At 41.4% G+C, this 18670-nt stretch overlaps 1 protein-coding gene across 1 annotated transcript in view; it reads left to right on the forward strand.

The window, feature by feature from the left end:
- Positions 1 to 679: 679 nt before the first annotated feature.
- Positions 680 to 18670, forward strand: part of ASB11 (ankyrin repeat and SOCS box containing 11) — a 31412-nt gene continuing 13421 nt past the window's right edge. Inside the window, 3 exon segments of the mRNA XM_033201599.1 lie at positions 680 to 737; positions 740 to 859; positions 13634 to 13713. Of these exon segments, the coding sequence (XP_033057490.1) occupies positions 680 to 737; positions 740 to 859; positions 13634 to 13713 (258 nt within the window).

Here is an 18670-nt window from a genome sequence, read left to right on the forward strand (position 1 = left end):
GGCGCCTGCCACGATGCCCGGCTAATTTTTGTACTTTCAGTAGAGACGGGGGTTTCGTCATGTTGGCCAGGCTGGTCTCGAACTCCTGACCTCAAGTGATCCGCCTGCTTCAGCCTCCCAAAGTGCTGGGAAAACAGGAGTGAACCACCACGCCCGACCAGGTAAATGGTCTTTTTTAACTGGTCATATTTTAGATTTGGACTTAATCCTCTATAAACTTCAGAATTAAGAGAAAATGAAATGCCCCAGGGAGTAGTACTTCCCACTTAGAACACAGAGCATATTTGCACTGTTTTTGTATGTCAAATAACTTGCTTTGTTTCTATGGAAGCTGAGAAGTTTCTATCTTTCCAACCCTGCTTTCTAACATAAAATAGGAAACAGGGGTTTAGGAGTATAAAATGTTTGGATATGAATCTTATTTGTTAGATAGTACTGAGTTGTGTAGTTCTAGAACTATTGGATGTTTCTGGTTAGAAGGAAGTTTCTTTAGTTTATTTAACACTGCTGTGGAGTCAGCACATGCAGTCGCCAAATCAGTTAGATTAGAACCTACAAACTGAGTTCTCGGTAACAGGAGCACTGAGTGCTAGAAGGTTTAAAATAGATGTCATATGATACCAATTATAACTCAGTGAAATTTTACAGTCCTAGGACCCTATACGGAGCATAAGCCAAAATGGAAGATGGTCCTGTTTTCTATGGCTTTAAAAACATTTTTATTACAATGTTTGCTACCTTTTTTTCTTTAAGCTTTTAATTAAAGTTTTTTTGGCTCTCCTAACCCATTTCTACATCGTCAAAGGAAATAGAAAAGAAGCGGCTAGGATAGCAGAAGAGATCTATGGTGGAATTTCAGGTAAAAGTACATGAATTTGTTCCTAATATTTAAAAAAAAAATCCCTCTTAGATAATTCATATGAATAGTATTTCTAGAAGGCAGATTATATTTATACTTTGATTTTAAGTGGGTAGTTTGAAAAACTGTCACTTAAAGTAGCAAATGCTGTTGGCTGCATCAGTTTGTGGAGGATTTTCAGCTTTATTTTTTGCAAGTTAGTAGATCTTGTAGCAGTTGTTATTTAAGAAGTAAATAGGTAGTGACTTACTAAGAGTATTTTGAGAAACTTCATTTCTACTGGCCAAAATAATTACTTGTATATAATTATTTTCTTTAATATTTTAAAGCAAACTTTAAAAATGAAGGGCATTCTAACCAGACTAAATTTTCTCAGGAAATAGAAAGACTAATAATTGAGATTAAAGCAGCAAACGTGGCAAGCTATGTGCATATATATATATATATATATATATATATATATATTTTTTTTTTTTTTTTTTTTGCTGTCATTAGCAATTGGAAGTGGCAAGCTATGTGTATTTTTTTGCTGTCATTAGCAATTGGAATTGATTAACCACTTGTCGCTGTCAGGAAAAGCTCTTCACTAAACCCATTTTATATGGTAGCATGCAAAGCACTGCAAACAAAGTTTATTCTAATATGAAATGCCAAGATTTGGGCAAATTTTAAATTCTCACACTTTGTAGAGAATAGTGTCCATTTCTGGAAAGAAATGATTTACTTTAATTGTAGTGAGATGCTACAAAAGTAAATGAGTCACATATCCCTGTCACTGCTGGGATTGTCACTTAATAGAGGAGTATTTATTCATAAACAAAGTTCAGAATTTCCCCATGTATTTTTAGTGTTCGCAGGGGTTCCAGGATTACATCATTCTTTATCTAGTATCCATTTCAATTTACATCCAGGATTCTCTTTCAAAATAGTCTTATGTGATTCCAATACACTAGACAACTCGGAAGACACTAGACAACAGCAGTCTTATCTAAAGAAATAAGACCTCCAAGGACGAAGCATCAGAATGCTTCAATTAACTGGGGAAAATGAGAAGAACGGTGAAGTTTCAGAAAGTATCAGAAGGTCCGGACCGTGGAAAGAGATTTCTTTTGGGGATTATATTTGTCACACATTTCAGGGAGGTATGTTACTTTGACTAGTTACAAAAAAAAAAAAGGAATGCTTCTGTTAAGTTTCAAGCTAAGCATGATCTGAAAAGTTATCTTCTAATTTAATTTGTCAGTTTGGGCAAGGGCTTTCTAAAATTTTCAGTAATAATTTTGGTGTTCTCATAGATACATCATTCTTCTGGTTTAAATTAGATGAAGTCCAACAAAGTCAATATTGGCAAGAACATGTTAAAAATGTTTTCTCCTGTTGCTCCTGTGCATTATTTCTGTCTTTGTGGTCTTTAATTAAGTGCACTCTTTTTTTTTTTTTTTTTTTTTGAGATGGAGTCTCGCTCTGTAGCCCAGGCTGGCGTGCAGTGGCACGATCTCGGCTCACTGCAACCTCTGCCTCCCAGGTCCCGGTTCAAGCAATTCTCCTGCCTTAGCCTCCTGAGTAGCTGGGATTACAGGCATGCACCACCATGCCCAGCTAATTTTTTTGTATTTTTAGTAGAGACAGGGTTTCACCATTTTGGCCAGGCTGGTCTTGAACTCCTGACCTCGTGATCTGCCCACCTCGGCCTCCCAAAGTGCTGGGATTACAGGCATGAGCCACCGCGCCCCAGCCTTAAGTGCAGTCTTAAAAAAGGTATAAAACCTTCTTACAGTCAAAACCCATGTAAGCATGGTTTGAATTTAATCTGGAGCTGGAATACAAATCTCTTATAGTTCATTCATTCTGTAGTGCAAATATCTTTACTTGTTCAATCTCTTAAAATGGTTTAATTTGCAAGTAGCATGGTATTCTAAGGTCAAAAGCATTTTTCAATTATTGGTAAAGAGGCAGGGAATGGTGCATGTTAATTTCCCAGTTTTATTACTTTCGTGTGTGTGTGTGTGTGTGTGTGTGTGTGTGTATACATATACATGAATCCCCCCCTCCACAAATTTACCAAGATTTGGTAAATAAGACTTTCTGTTTTTTGTTTGTTTGTTTTGAGATGGATTCTTGCTCTGTCACCCAGGCTGGAGTACAGATCTTGGCTCAGTGCAACCTCCTCCTCTGGGTTTCAAGCAGTTCTCATGCCTCAGCCTCCTGAGGAGCTGGGATTATAGGTGCACACCCGGCTAATTTTTGTATTTTTAGTAGCGATGGGGTTTCGTTATGTTGGCCAGGCTGGTCTCGAACTCCTGACCTCAAGTGATCTGCCCGCCTTGCCCTCCCAAAGTGCTGGGATTATAGGTGTGAGCCCCTGTGCCTGGACGCTAAATAAGTCTTTCTATAAGAATGTACCAGTAATATGCCAGGACCGGTAGTTTTCACATGGTTCTGTGTTTTTTCTTTAGATACCACTGTTAACAGTCAGATACTGTATTATTACAAATCTCCCCCTGCCTCACAAAATATTTAAAAAATAACAACTCTTTATTCCAAACCCAGTCCTTTAAATATTAAGGCAAGTAGGCCAATACACCTAAATAATAAATCCTCCTTAACCCCTCAGTCTCTCTAATTCCTAAATTATCCCACAACAATATATTTAAAGTTAGGCGCATTAAAAATCAAGAACAAAATTTTGGGAAAGTGTTAAACCAGAAATCACCTTTGCATTTGGTCACTTTTGCATTGGTCAGAGGAATGTTTGTTGGCAAAATGTATGACATTTAATCAGTAAATTAGCTAATTGACTTACAAAAGTCCCAGCCCAACGTTAAGTTTCTTGATTCTGCTAGCATATGCTGTTCCTGTAAACTATTGTCAGCAATGTCAAAAGCAAGGAAGGGCAGGAAAAGCCTATCCAGGACAGAGGTTAGACTTTCATAGGTCCAGAGCACTCTTTTTTTTTTTTGGAAGCTGCATTTAACACCACGTGCCTCATTAAATATCATTCTTTGTGCTGTAAAACCTTTTGGAAAGTTTTTTTTTTTTTTTTTTTCAATGGGGCGGTGGGGGTGGATTTCGTAGTCTGGAATACATTATTTTATATGTCTTTGTGGCTTAAACTATTACATTTGCTGATCACTCATCATAGTTGAATTAAGCCATGGTTGACTGTTATTAGTTTTGGCTTTTAAGCTTCTTTGTTTATTTTGTCAATTATATGTATATTTTTTTCTTTTTTAAAGTTTAAAACATTGCCCTTGGCCTTTGGTGTTATGCCTAGAGCACCAGATGGATCACTGGATCCCACCTTCAGTCCATAGATATTTCTGCGGACACTTTCTCAGGAGAGATGTGTTGCATGATTTTTCAAGCTTTGCTAATTTGTACTAAGCTATGTTTAGTACTGTGACTTGGTCATCAAGAAAGAAAATATAGTGTAGATACAGATTGATCATCTGTTATTCACAACCCTTCATCCAGCCATGTTTCAGAATTCAATAGCTTTTGAATGTTAGAAAGATCACACAATGTGCATGCTGTCTATTATACAGCACTTCTGATGGGGCCTGGAGCTGCCTCCCATGAGCAAACATTTTGATCTTTCCCTAGTGAACATATAAGTATTAACACTACGTGGAAATATAAAGAAAAATAATAAATTGCTTAACCTGGGTCCTGGCCATGCTTTGCTGCTAGACAAGTTTGCATAAATTTGGGGTAAAGCTTGGTTTTCAGAATGGAGGACCTTTACAAGTGCAGGTAACAGGTTGTAGAACTATAGTACCCTCTTTCAACAAAACAAAACAAAACAAAACAAAAAGGCTATTTTAAGCTGTGTCTGAAAGATCAGTACTCTTCTAAGGGTTATGCTAAAAATCACTTGTTGATGGACTGACCATGATTTGACAGCTATGCCTCTGCCTAACTCAGCATTCTGAATCCTTTTTCCTGTCTTTTCCATTCCAACAGGATAGCTTTTGTTTCATTCTTGCCCAAACCTCGACCTAGCCTTCTGCGCTTATTTAGTTTTGCTGGTTGTCTCCACAAACATTGGCCTAACCATCCTCTAAGTTGCATATCAGGTGCCTGCTGGCTTTTCCTAGGTTGGGACAACTAGTCCTTGGCAGAAGCTCTGCCCCGCACCAGTCCCCTTTAGCTCAGCTCTCTGGCCTTTAAGAGTTCAAAGGAGCCTTCTTTCTAATACACTGCAACATAGTTAATTGTGTCTAACACAGCTCCCTGTGTCTCATCTCCTCTCTAGAACTGGACATTCTGGAGAATATTTATTTTAGCTCAGTTTTATTACAATATTTTAGATATCTCAGGAAATATATTCTATTTTCCCAGTTACCTTGTTTCACATAAAATACCATTAATTCTGCTAGGCTCTTGCCTGTATTTTGGTTCAAAATTAAAATTCCTTATGAATTTTCTTTTTCCTTAATAAATGCTACAGAAGATGTTTCATATGATTTTATTTATTTATTTATTTATTTATTATTTATTTATTTTGAGATGGAGTTTCACTCTTATTGCCCAAGCTGGAGTGCAGTGATATGATCTTGGCTCACTGCAATCTCTGCCTCCTGGGTTCAAGCGATTCTCCTGCTTCAACCTCCCTAGTAGCTGGGAGTACAGGTGCCCACCACCACACCGGCTAATTTTTGTATTTTTAGTAGACACAGGGTTTCACCATGTTGGCCAGGCTGGTCTCGAACTCCTGACCTTAGGTGATCCACCTGCCTTGGCCTCCCAAAGTGCTAGGATTACAGGCGTGAGCCACTGGCCTCATATGCTTTTAGAACTTGAATAAAGAGAATAAAGATTGTTCCATGTGCACTGGGGATTATAACCAGTTAGGTCATCTTATTTGTTTATTTATTTATTTTGAGATGGAGTCTCGCTCTGTCGCCCAGGTTGGAGTGCAGCGGCAAAATCTTGGCTTACTGCAAGGTCCGCCTCCCAGGTTCATGCCATTCTCCTGCCTCAGCCTCCCAAGTAGCTGGGACTACAGGCTCCTGCCACCACGCTGGGCTAACTTTTTTGTATTTTTAGTGGAGACGGAGTTTCACTGCATTAGCCAGGATGGTCTCGATCTCCTGACCTTGTGATCTGCCCGCCTCAGCCTCCCAAAGTGCTGGGATTACAGGCATGAGCCACAGTGCCCGCCCGTTAGGTCATCTTTTTTAAATAAAAAAACAGTAATCTGAAATATTTGTTGAAATTAGAGTAAAAATGACAAAAACAGTTTAATCAGTTTTTATCTCAAATGGTTGGAACTTAGACAACTGTACTCCATCTGAACCAATGTTATTGAAATATATATGGTTTTAGAAGTTGTTGTGAAGTTGTCATTCAAACAGTCTGAGATACAAATCACATTCTGAGACAAATTCAAAGGGGGAAATGAAAAAGTACTTGAACATTTTCCACACACCTCATCAGGAATAAGCAAACATATTTGTGGAGTAAACTATCTTCATAATATGTTTGCAGCCCTGTGACATGGGCAGTCTACCAAAAAACTAAATATAGATTGCCTTAGAAGAGAATGATTGAGTCCTACTTAAGCATTCATTTATTTGGAAGTATTTATTTGCTCAGTTGCATACTTCCTGAAGGGAATGGAAAAACTCCCAAGCTGCCAAGTAACTTTTATCCTTAATTTCTCACAATTAGCTCCAATTTGCAAAATGAGAATGTAAGAGTGAGAGACTCTGTTGGGAACAAGGATAGAAAAGCAGGAGACTCCACCGTGGCAGTTTCTGGAAAAGGGTTCTGTGTGAAAACACTTGAAGGTCCTTTGAAGCAAGTTCTGGGAAATGATGGGACTAGAAAGGCTCCTTTCTTGAGAGTTACTTTGTTTCCAGTTGGGAAACAAAAAGGATTTCTACTTTTAAGGCGGTACAATTGATTTATTTCACACCATGTATAACAGTGGTCCCCAACCTTTTTGGCACCAGGGACCGGTTTCATGGAAGACAATTTTTCCATGGACCGGGGTGTGGGGGAATGGTTTTGGGATGATTCTTGTGCATTACATTTATTGTGCACTTTATTTTGTATTATTATTACATTGTAATATATAATTATATAATTATACAACTCACCGTAATGTAGAATCTGTGGGAGCCCTGAGCTTGTTTTCCTGCAACTAGATGGTCCCATCTAGGGGTGATGAGAGATGGTGACAGATCATCAGGCATTAGACTCATAAGGAGCGCCCAACCTAGATCCCTTGTGTGCGCAATTCACAATAGGGTTCACACTCTTATAAGAATCTAGTGCCACTGATGATCTGACAGGAGGCTGAGCTCAGGAGGTAATGCAAGCAATGGGGAGTGGCTGTAAATACAGAAGAAGCATCCGGGTGCAGTGGCTCACGCCTGTAATCCCAGCATTTTGGGAGGCCGAGGCAAGTGGATCACTTGAGGTCAGCAGTTCAAGACCAGCCTGGGCAACATGGCGAAATCCCGTCTCTACTAAAAATACAAAAATTAGCTGGGAGTGGTGGTGTGTGCTTGTAGTCCCAGCTACTTGGGAGGCTGAGGCTGGAGAATCGCTTGAACCTGGGAGGCAGAGGCTGCGGTAAGCCGAGATCGCGCCACTGCACTCCAGCCTGGGGCACAGAGCAAGGCTCCATCTCAAAACAAACAAACAAACAAACAAAAAAAAACAGAAGAAGCTTCACTTGCTCACCTGCTGCTCACCTCCTGCTGTGCAGCCCGGTTCCTAACAGGCCACAGAACAGCCCAGGGGTTAGGGACCCTTGATTTATAGAGAGGAGATGGATGTCAGAGCAACCCAAGATAAGTCAGTCTACCATGAGAATAAGGAGAAATTAAAAACCAATAGTTCTTAAAACCAGAACAAGGTGTGTTCTAAAGTCCCCATAACTTGAGTTTTAGTCCTATTTCTGATACTTCCTAGCCAGGAGACAGCTTCATGTGGAGCAGTGGTTGTCATGCATTTTGGGGTGTTACCATTCATAAAAGCAAGGCTCTTCCCCCCTTCACTGGAAGCTACGGGATGGGTACCCTAGGAGCAATACAAGTTTAGATAAGGAGCATTCAAAAGGAGGGGAGCCTGCCATTTCACTCTCAAGTTGGAAATCTGCTTAGAGAGACAAGTTGCTGAACCCCCCATGCCACAAGAATATGAGGAAGAGAATTTGAAAGCAGCGGTGTGGGGAGGGAGAAGCCCAGGACAACCACCCTTCCCTCTTTCTTGGTGGAATGGAAGATGGCACCACAGACTTGTTACCTTGATCTCAGAGGCACAGGATTGGAGTTGGGGACATCAGAGGATGCTGCAGTGATAAGAGACACTAGGAGAGGTGGCCAAATGCCAATGGGTAGGAAAGGTGCATGGGCATGAGCCCCAGTGTGAAGGGCATGCCACAGGCCTGGAGTGGGGCCTGAAGTGGAGACAGATCAAGCAGGACCAGCCTCCTCTTCCGGTGAGCGCTTCCCATCCCATTTCCCTTTCCTGTCCCTCTTCTTTCTCCCCACTCCCAACACTAGAGGTTTTTACCCTAGAAGAAGGAGGTGGGAAGCACGTGAAGAACATGCTGCCCTTCTGTCTCCAGCTGCTGGGTGGGCTGGAGAAGGCCATACCCTGCCCTGGGAGTGGGAAAAGGCCAGGAGCTGTGAAGAGGATCAGAGATTACAGTTAGAAAGAGGGCTAGTCTGTGTTACTTTAGAAACTCTTTATGAAAGTATGATGTAAATACAGAGACATGCACAAATCCTAAGTGAACAACTGCATGAATTTTCACAAAGTGAACACAATCAGGAACCAGCATCTAAGAGCAAGAAATTGCATATCATCAGCACAGCCTCCACCATGCCCTCTTGCAAACAGTCCTCACCCCTCCTTGGGGTGCTTTTGACTCCTAACACCCAAGGCAAGTTTCCTTTCCTGTGTACTTTATACCAAGGGTCTCCAGCCCCCAGACCGCAGACCGGTATCAGTCCATGGCCTGTTAGGAACTGGGCCATACAGCAGGAGGTGAGCGGCAGGTGAGGGAACATTACCGCTTGAGCTCCACCTTCTGTCAGATTAGTGGTGGCATTAGATTGTCATAGGAGTGTGAGCCCTATTGTGAACTGCCCAAGCGAGGGACCTACATTGCACTCTCTTTATGAGAATCTAATGCATGATGATCTGAGGTGGAACAGTTTCATCCTGAAACCATCCCCCACCCACCCCCATCTGTGGAAAAATTGTCTTCCACGAAACCAGTCCTTGGTGGCAAAAAGGTTGGGGACTGCTGCTTTATAGAAACCAAATCACACAGTACATGTTCTTTTGTGTCTGGCTTCTTTCACTCAATATTAGGTTTGTGAGATTTACCCATGTTGTGTATATGAGTTGAGTCTAATGGGACTGATAAGTAATGGAAAGTTACTAGAAATTGAGGATCACCACAGCCCACTTGGAGACAAGTTTTAGAAATAATGAAAACATTCGTGTTGATAACCTAAGTTAACTCATTTAACTGCAAGTTGCCATTTAAATCTGTTTTTATTTTTAAATGGAATACTTACAGTACCTTCAAGTGACTCAGGTTGACTGGCTATTGTCAGAACAATGAAACGACAAAGCCACACTTATGGGTTTGCCTCTTCCATTGGTCAGGGTGCCGAGTTGGCAGCCATGGGTGAAGACTGTCCGATCCACCCCAGTGTCTGCGTTCACTTCCAAGAGCAATTAGGCAAGAGTGTAAAGTGTCTGAAATACATTTCATATTGAATGAGATGGAGATGTATTAGAGGAAAAACCTCAATAATTGATATTATATGCATACATTGTCTCATTATTTCCAGTTTATGCAAATTATAAATATCCAAAGTTTTTTTTTTTTTTTTTTTTTTGAGATGGAGTGTCACTGTGTTACCCAGGCTGGAGTGCAAATGGTGCAATCTTGGCTCACTGCAACCTCCATCTCCAGGTTCAAGTGATTCTCCTGCCTCAGCCTCCCGAGTAGCTGGGATTACAGGCACCTACCACCACGCCTGCCTAATTTTTGTACTTTTAGTAGAGATGGGGTTTCATGTTGGCCAGGCTGGTTTCGAACTCCTGACCTCAGGTGATCCACCTGCCTCAGCCTCCCAAAGTGCTGGGATTACAGTGTGAGCCACCGTGCCTGGCCTCAAAGAGATTTTAAAATATTCTACTTGTCAACTTTCAACCAACTAAAGACAAGGGTAAATACAAATGCAATATATGCTCATGTTAAAAATTTTTATCTGTTTTTGAAATACCATTCGACCCAGCAATCCCATTACTGGGTATATACCTAAAGGGATATGAATTGTTCTGTTATAAAGACACATGCATGCATATGTTCATTACAGCACTATTCACAGTAGCAAAGACATGAACTCAACCCAAATGCCCATCAATGACAGACTGGATACAGAAAATGTGGTACATATACATTATGCAATACTATGCAGTCATAAAAAAGAATGAGATCATGTCCTTTGCAGAGACATGGATGGAGCTGGAGGCGATTATCCTTAGAAAACTAACAGGAACAGAAAACCAAATGCCACGTGTTCTCACTTATAAGTGGGAGCTAAATGATGAGAACACACGGACACATAGAGGGGAACAACACACACTGGGGCCTATCAGAGGGTGGAGAGTAGGAGGAGGGAGAGGATCAGGAAAAATAACTAAAGGATACTAGGCTTAATACCTGGGTGATGAAATACTCTGTAAAACAAACCCCCATGGCACAAGTTTACCTATGGAACAAACCTGCACATCCTGCACATGTACCCCTGAACTTAAAAGTTAAAGAAAAAAAATAAAATTGATGATGTCTATTATATATAATTATTTTCTTGGGATTTTTAAAAATCTATTTTTCTTTGTTATTATAAAAAGCAATACACATTCATATCAGGAGTATGGGATCACCAGTGATTTTATCTATCTACCTGTCTATCTATCTATCTATCTATCTATCTATCTATCTATCTATCATCTATCTATCTTTTTTTTTTCTTGTTAAAATGTTTGGAACTAATTTCAACCGACAGAAAAGTTACAAGAACAGTACAAAACATTTCCTGCTTCTCTTCACCCAGAGACTCCAACTGTCCTAATAAGGTCCTTTATAGCAAAAGGATCAGGTGTGTTGCCTTTAGATAGGGCATTTCGTCATCCCTTTCATGTGAAACTGTTCCTCAGTCTCGTCAATTATTTTGTAAAATGTCCCCTCAGTTTGGGTTGGGGCACAGTTTCCTCCTTATCAGATTTTGGTTACGCATTTTGGGCAGAAATGTCACAGAAGCGGTGGTGTGTTCTTCTCATTATGTTTCTTCTTATGGCACATGGTGTTGCTCATTGCATTCCATCAGATGACAATCTGTTCCATCACCCATGTTAACTTTGATCACTGCTGATGTTAACTTTGCTCACTGCTGATGTTAACTTTGATCACTTGGGCAAAGTGATGTCTATAATTCTGTTCCATAAAATTACCCCTGTTCCTTTTCTAGTTAGTAATTATTTTGCAGGGAGATGAGTTGAAGCTGATTCTATTATTTCTTCAATGTCTAAGTTGGAATTTTATTATAAGGAATCACTTTCTCTTCTCTGTCTTTATATGTTCATTTATGTCAGTGAGGACTTCTAGATTACCATTTTATTTGATAGGATATAATCTCTTATCTCATTGTTTATTTTGATACTCAGGTTGTCCCATATTTGGCCAGTGGAAGCCCCATTAAGCCAGCATCTATGTCTTTTTGTCACCCAGGTTAGAGTACAGTGGCATAATCTCAGCTCACTGCAACCTCTGCCTCCCAGGTTCAAGCGATTCTTCTGCCTCAGCCTCCTGAGTAGCTGGCACTACAGGCACGCGCCACCACACCTGGCTAATTTTTGTGTTTTTATCAGAGACAGGGTTTCACCATGTTGGCCAGGCTGATCTCAAACTCTTAACCTCATGATCCACCCTCCTTGGCCTCCCAAAGTGCTGGTATTACAGTGAGCCTGGTCAGCACTTTCTTACTTTCTTGCAAGATATTTAAGGCCCATCTTATATTTTACCTGGCCCAGACCTGGGATCAACATTTCTCTAAGGAGTCCTGGTTCAGGTTTTCTCAGTGCGCCATGCTAAAAAAATATGTATATACACACATCTATGTTTTACATTTAAATTTACTTTTATATCTAGATATATTGAAAATCACATTTTCATGCCAATTGCTCCAATATCAATCCAACCCTGTAAAGTGCATTCAAGTTTTCCCCATTTTCAGAACCCAAAGGGTCAGAGAAGTTCATACACTGAGTTTCAGTGTAGGAAAAGGTCTTATTGAAATGTTTCTAACCCTGATTCTCATCCACTGGAAAAATTCTTTCTTAAGGCCTTCAGTTATTTCAAATTCACAAAATTCAATTTTTGCTGGGATTTTCATGTCACCAAGTTTATAGGTACACCGTCAGGATCACCCACAAGAGGCTGAGGAGCCTTTGTGTTAAATCCAAATTACATTACATTCTATTCAGTGCATGAAGAGCACAACCATAATGTGAAAAAGTCCCACATTTTGCAAACTGGAGTAGGTTTGCTTCCAAAACAATTGATTGCCCTTTGGCAGGTTTAATGGGGGGTTACTTCTCAAATGCTCATTTAAACTAGTCTTGTTTGCAGACAAACAATTATAAGAAAAATATGTCTGGAAGGCAGCCCTAAGGCTGTTCCTTAGGGCACTGCTCTACTGTGCCTACTTATCAATCATACAATGTCTGGAGCACCTAACATCGTGATTGTATTTGATTGGCCTACTTAGAGACCAATGCACTTGACAAATATCAGATTATTATTTTTCCATTTTACCAGTAAGGAAACTGGGGTTCAAATAATTGTGGTAACTTGCTGAATTTGGCAGAGAAAGTGATCAAGATAGGACTTGAACCGTAGCAGTCTGGCTCCACTGGCCCGTGCTCAGTCATCACACTAAGCTGCGCACAACAAAGTTTTTAGGGAAAACCTTTTGGAAGATTAAATTGCCTGAAAAATGACATTCTGCATTGTAATAGATATGTCTTCATTATCAAATGAAGCAGATAAAATTACCTAGGGAATTTGGGGAAAAAACATTTTCCCTGATCCCTTAGAGCAAGCTTGTCCAACTGGCAGCCCAGGATGGCTGTGAATGTGGTCTAACACAAATTCATAAATTTTTGTAAAACATTATGAGATTTTTTTGGTGATTTTTTTGTTAGCTTATCAGATACTGTTAGTGTTAGTGTATTTCATGTGTGGCTCAAGACAATTCTTCTTCCAATGTGGCCCAGGGAAACCAAAAGATTGGACACCCCTGTCTTAGAGTCTCCTTCATAATACACAGGCTGTTGGGTCTTTGGGGTGGGGTAAAGGTGGAAGGCAGGAGAAGGATAAAATGTGGAAGCTCGTTGACCTTCTTGGCCCTTCATTTTGCCTTATGTAGAGCTATCGGATTCAAGCAATGGGCACTATATTTTTGAACTAAATCTATTGCTTATTAAAATTGCCCCCCAAAAGCCAGAGAGATTGACTGTTCCTTCTCTTGGCACACACCACCAAACCGTAAAGGACTTTACATTCAGTAGCTTGCCTCCCTGAAAGTGGCTGACGAGAGAGCCTGATGCGGGGTACCTGCTTTCCTCCTTTTCCCTCCTCTTCCCCCAAACCTCCTCTCACAGTGGGTGGGCAGCACGGACAAGTTGCAAGAAGAAGTCTTCAGGCCTTGACTTTGAGCTTGATTTGTGTTTCAGATTGCTGGGCTGATCGATCCCCACTTCATGAAGCTGCAGCTCAGGGGCGCTTACTGGCCCTTAAAACTTTAATTGCACAAGTAAGTGAACCGAAGACTTGATCCTTCATGCTTATGCTATAGTTACACATCATTCTTTATTAGCTTTGGCTGTAGCAGAGGTGTGGCTCACCCTATCCAGGTCCCACCATTGCCATTCTAGGCATGTATGCCCTCTCATACCTCACCATTTATTCCTCCTGCCTCTCCTTCCCTGGAGAGCTACTTCATTTTCTGCCCAGTTCCCTCTTTTTCCTCTGGGTCTTCCTTTACCTCGTAAGAAGTTTCCCTATGAGGGATGATAGAGGATGCTCTCAAATGTTTGTTGCACTAACTCACCTCATGCTCTTCCAGCATGCATTAGCACCAGCAGTCCTGAAGTTAAGTTAGTCAGCTATTGCTGCCTAACAAATGACCTCAAAGCATGATGGCTGAAAACAACAGATACTTGGATTTTCATGGTTTCTGTGGGCCAGGGAGCATTTAGCTAGGTGATTCTGGCTCTGGGTCTCTCACAGGCTGCCACGTGTCAGCCAGGGCTGCAGTCATCTCATGGCTCAAGTGGGGCAGGATCTGCTTTCAAACTCACTCATGTAGTTGTTGGGAAACCTCAATTCCTTGCCACATGAGCCTCTTCACAGGGCTGTGTCATGAGATGGCAGCTGGCTTCCCCCAGAGAGAGTGCAAGAGGTACCTAAGAAGGAAGTCACAGTTGTTTTATAACCTCATCTCCAAAATGACATTCTGTCACTTCTGCCATATTCTACTCATTAGGTGTGAGTCAACAAGTCCAGCCTACACTCAAGGGGAAGGGATTATGCAAGGGAGCCAATGCCTGGATTCCAGGGTTACTGGGTGCTATCTTAGAGACTGCCTATCCCAATGATACACTATTTTAAGAACACACATTAAAATAGGTTGACAATGGCTGAATCTGACTCCCTAGGGAACATTTATTGACGTCTTAGCTATGAAGGCTACTTTATTTATATTTATGACTACATCCCCAGCACCTTGAACAATGAATAGGGGCCTAGTAAGTATTTGTGAAATGAATGAATGAAAGTGTGCAGGCTCCATTCGCTTTGTATGTTTTAGGGTCTACATTTACACAGAGGAGGTAAGCCATCACGTCTTTCTTCCACAACTTGGCAATCATCTGGCTTTCTTGCTGCTTTGAATTTAAACAGCTGGGTGCACTGCTCTCTCTCTCTTTCTCTTTCTCTCTCTCTCTCTCTCTCTTTCTCTCTCTCTCTCTGTGTGCATTTGTATGTATTTTTCATTTATTTGTTTTTGATTTCTCTCCTTTATGAGTTGTGTTACTTCTTAAAAGGTAGAGGCAAATGGAAATCAGCACTGCCAGCAATGATCAAATGAACTTTGTACCTGATTTTATCACTTGCTTATTTATTTTTAAGTACTTTAAATTTGACGTGATTTGATTATTTTTAATATGTAATATATTCACATAGTTCAAAACTTAAAATTATCTAAAAAGGTGGACTGACCGGATGTGGTGGCTCGCGCCTGTAATCCTAGCACTTTAGGAGGCTGAAGTGGGTGGATCACCTGAGGTCAGGAGTTCGAGACCAGCCTGGGCAACATGGTGAAACCCCGTCTCTACTAAAAGTACAAAAATTAGCCGGGTGTGGTGGTAGGCGCCTATAATCCCAGCTACTTGGGAGGCTGAGGCAGGAAAATCGTTTGAACCTGTTGGGGGTGGAGGTTGCAGTGAGCCAAGATCGTGCCACTTCACTCCAGCCTGGGTGAAGGTATGAAACTCTGTCTCAAAAATAAATAAATAAAATTAAAAAGATGCACAATGAAACGTCTTGCACCCACCTCTTCTCTCTCAGTCTCCCACCTCAATACTTTCATTGGTATATTTTTAATGGGCTTTTTAAATTTTTGGATAATTTTAAAGAAGAGTTGAAAAGGATACAGAGAGTTCCCATATACACTGTACCCTTCACCCAACTTCCTTTAATATTGACATCTTATATAGCTATGGTACATTAGTCAAAAATAAGAAGTTAACATTGATACAACACCACTGACTAAACTGCTCACTATTGGGATTTCACCAGTTTTTCCTCTCATGTCCTATTTCTGTTCCAGGGTCCCACATTGCACTAACTATACTTAATAAGCATGTTAGCTTCAATAATATGATTAAATGTGTAAGGGGCATTCTTTACAGAAAAGTTCAACTTTTTCCTTTTACACCCCTACTTCTTTACCCTTATACACTGTTAAAAAATGTATTTGTCTACTTTTATAAACTTTATTTTACATTTAGATAGTATGGTCGATGTGAGTAAAACATTAAGCCGATGTGAGTGAAACATTAAGCCTATGTGAGTAAAACATTAAGTCACTGTGAGTAAATGTGAGTAAAACATTAAACCAAGATTCAGGAGCTCTTGGTTACACTGCTGGCTGTCACTGACAAGCAGTCTTAAAAAGTATTTGAACATTCTACTTCTCCATTTTCTCATGCACAGTTGAGGTGATCTACTCTAGATGATCTTTCAGGCCTGTCCAACATTACGTTTCTACAATTTTAGGGATTCTGAGATTTTGCACCATAACAAAGTTTTTTCTAGCACACTTCTGCCACCTTGTGGCTAGTATGTTTTTTCTTATTTTCTCAAAAGGAAAACAAAAATGAAAAGACCTTTTCTAACTCTTACTAGATGCCCAGTTTGAAATATGTAGCACAGATCTAGCGCAATGACATCATATTCAGGACATGAAAATAGACAGAATTCAGGAGTCAAAAAGATGCCTTATGATGAAGGGACAGACAATGATGGGAAATCACAGCTGCTGGCCACAGTAAGGATGCAACCAGAGATCTGGCAGGAGATGGTGGGCGTGTAAGTTGGAGTTTGGGGTTCAGGGTCATGGCATTGGGTTTGGAAGCTTTCAATTGGTCAGTTACAAGGCAGAGGATCAAAAGCAGGACTCAGCTGGGAAGGACAGACCAGGGACCTAATTCCTTTTATAAATCAAAAATAAAATTCTAAGCACTGTCCCCACCCCTGCAACCGTCTGAATGTACCCCTCCTGTCAGCCAGGGCATTCCAAAACTAACCTGAAAAATTGGTTCAGGCCATGACAGGAAAGGAGGGTTGAACATGCCTCATTATACCCGCCTCCCTTTTGGAACTCAGGAAAAGATGACCAGAATTTAACATCAACACAGACCTTAAGTCTGATAAGAAACATTTACAATCTATTCTCTCTGAAGCCTGCTACCTGGAGGCTTCATTCACATGATCAAACTTTGGTCTCCACAACCCCTTATCATCACCCAGACATACATTTCTATTGATAATAACTCAACCAACTGCTAATCAGAAAAAGTTTCAATCTGTCTATAATCTGGAGCCCCAGGCCCCCACTTTGAGTTGTCCAACCTTCCCAGGCCAAACAAATGTACATCTTACATGTATTTGATTGACATCTCATGTCTCCCTAAAATGTATAAAGCTAGGCTGTGCCCTGACTACCCTGGGCACATGTTCTCCGGATCTCCTGAGAGCTTGTCACAGGCCATTGGTCACTTATATTTGGCTCAGAATAAATCTCTTCGAATATTTTACAGAGTTTGACTGTTTTTGTCAACACCTTTGCAGATAGAAAGTGATCATCAGAGGGAGGGAAATGGTAAGAGTCAAGTTATTAAAATCAGGTTATGAAGTCAGAGTTGTCCAGCAGCTAGGCTGACCTTGTCATCTGGCACATGGAGTCCAGGACAAGGAAGGGGACACGTGGCAGTGTGGGGTGGGAGAACGTGTTAGGACGGGGTGGAGACACTCATACCTGGGTGAGGAAATGAAGGTTAGGAGAAGCGCGCCGGCCCCGAACTCTAGGACTCCAGGGACCTCTGCACACAGTGGAGTCATGGCCAAAGCAGTGCTGCTACTACACAGCACATGAATCCTAGGAGCACAGTCTACTTACTCTTAAGCCTGGGAGTTATTGTTTTGTTCCAGATCCAGTTCGACCTCCTGAACTTGTCTGCACTCCATCATCTATACCTCATACCTACTGTTATTCACACTCACAGAAGGCCCATGCCAGCCTGTTCCTAGACTCATAGTGACATCTCTGTGGCTCTCCTTGCTTTGATCTTACATCCCTACTCCTGCAATCAACCCTCCATGCTGCTACCAGTAGGCTTCTAAAAGGGCTAATCCATTAGCTCCAGACCCTCTGCAGCCTAGCAGACTTCATAGGTGCTCCATTTCCTCTAAGACATGCACTCCTTGCTTGGAAATCAAGGCCTTTCATGACCTAGCTCCAGCTTACTGTCCTCCTTCATCTCCTCCCATCTCCTGCTTCTTATTTCTGTGGGTTATTTCTGTTCCAGAAATCCAACTGTGGCCCTGCCATAGGAAGCAACAGGAAATAACTTCCTGTTGCTTCCTGAATTTGCAGTTTCTATTCTTTCCTAATGGCATACTCTTTCTTGGTCTTCACAGCTTGAAACATTTTATGCTTCAAGTCTTAGCTAAATACTACCTCATTTGCGAAGTTTTTCTTACTCCCCAAGCCAGATTCAAGGATATCCTATGCTCCCAAATGAATTTTGAACATGCTTCCAGTATAGCAATATTCTTGCTCTTTTGTCTTTCTTTTTGAGACGGAGTCTGGCTCTGTCGCCCAGGCTGGAGTGCGGTGGCCGGATCTCAGCTCACTGCAAGCTCCGCCTCCCAGGTTCACGCCATTCTCCTGCCTCCGCCTCCCAAGTAGCTGGGACTACAGGCGCCCGCCTCGTCGCCCGGCTAGGTTTTTGTATTCTTTAGTAGAGACGGGGTTTCACCGTATTAGCCAGGATGGTCTCGATCTCCTGACCTTGTGATCCGCCCGTCTCGGCCTCCCAAAGTGCTGGGATTACAGGCTTGAGCCACCGCGCCCGGCGCTCTTTTGTCTTTCATTTCTGCCTCCCCAGTAGGCCCTGGGAGAAGAGAGACACATGCCATAAGTTTTG

The sequence above is a fragment of the Trachypithecus francoisi genome, unplaced genomic scaffold (assembly GCF_009764315.1).
Source record: "Trachypithecus francoisi isolate TF-2019V2 unplaced genomic scaffold, Tfra_2.0 Lachesis_group6, whole genome shotgun sequence".
NCBI classification, from domain to species: domain Eukaryota; kingdom Metazoa; phylum Chordata; class Mammalia; order Primates; family Cercopithecidae; genus Trachypithecus; species Trachypithecus francoisi.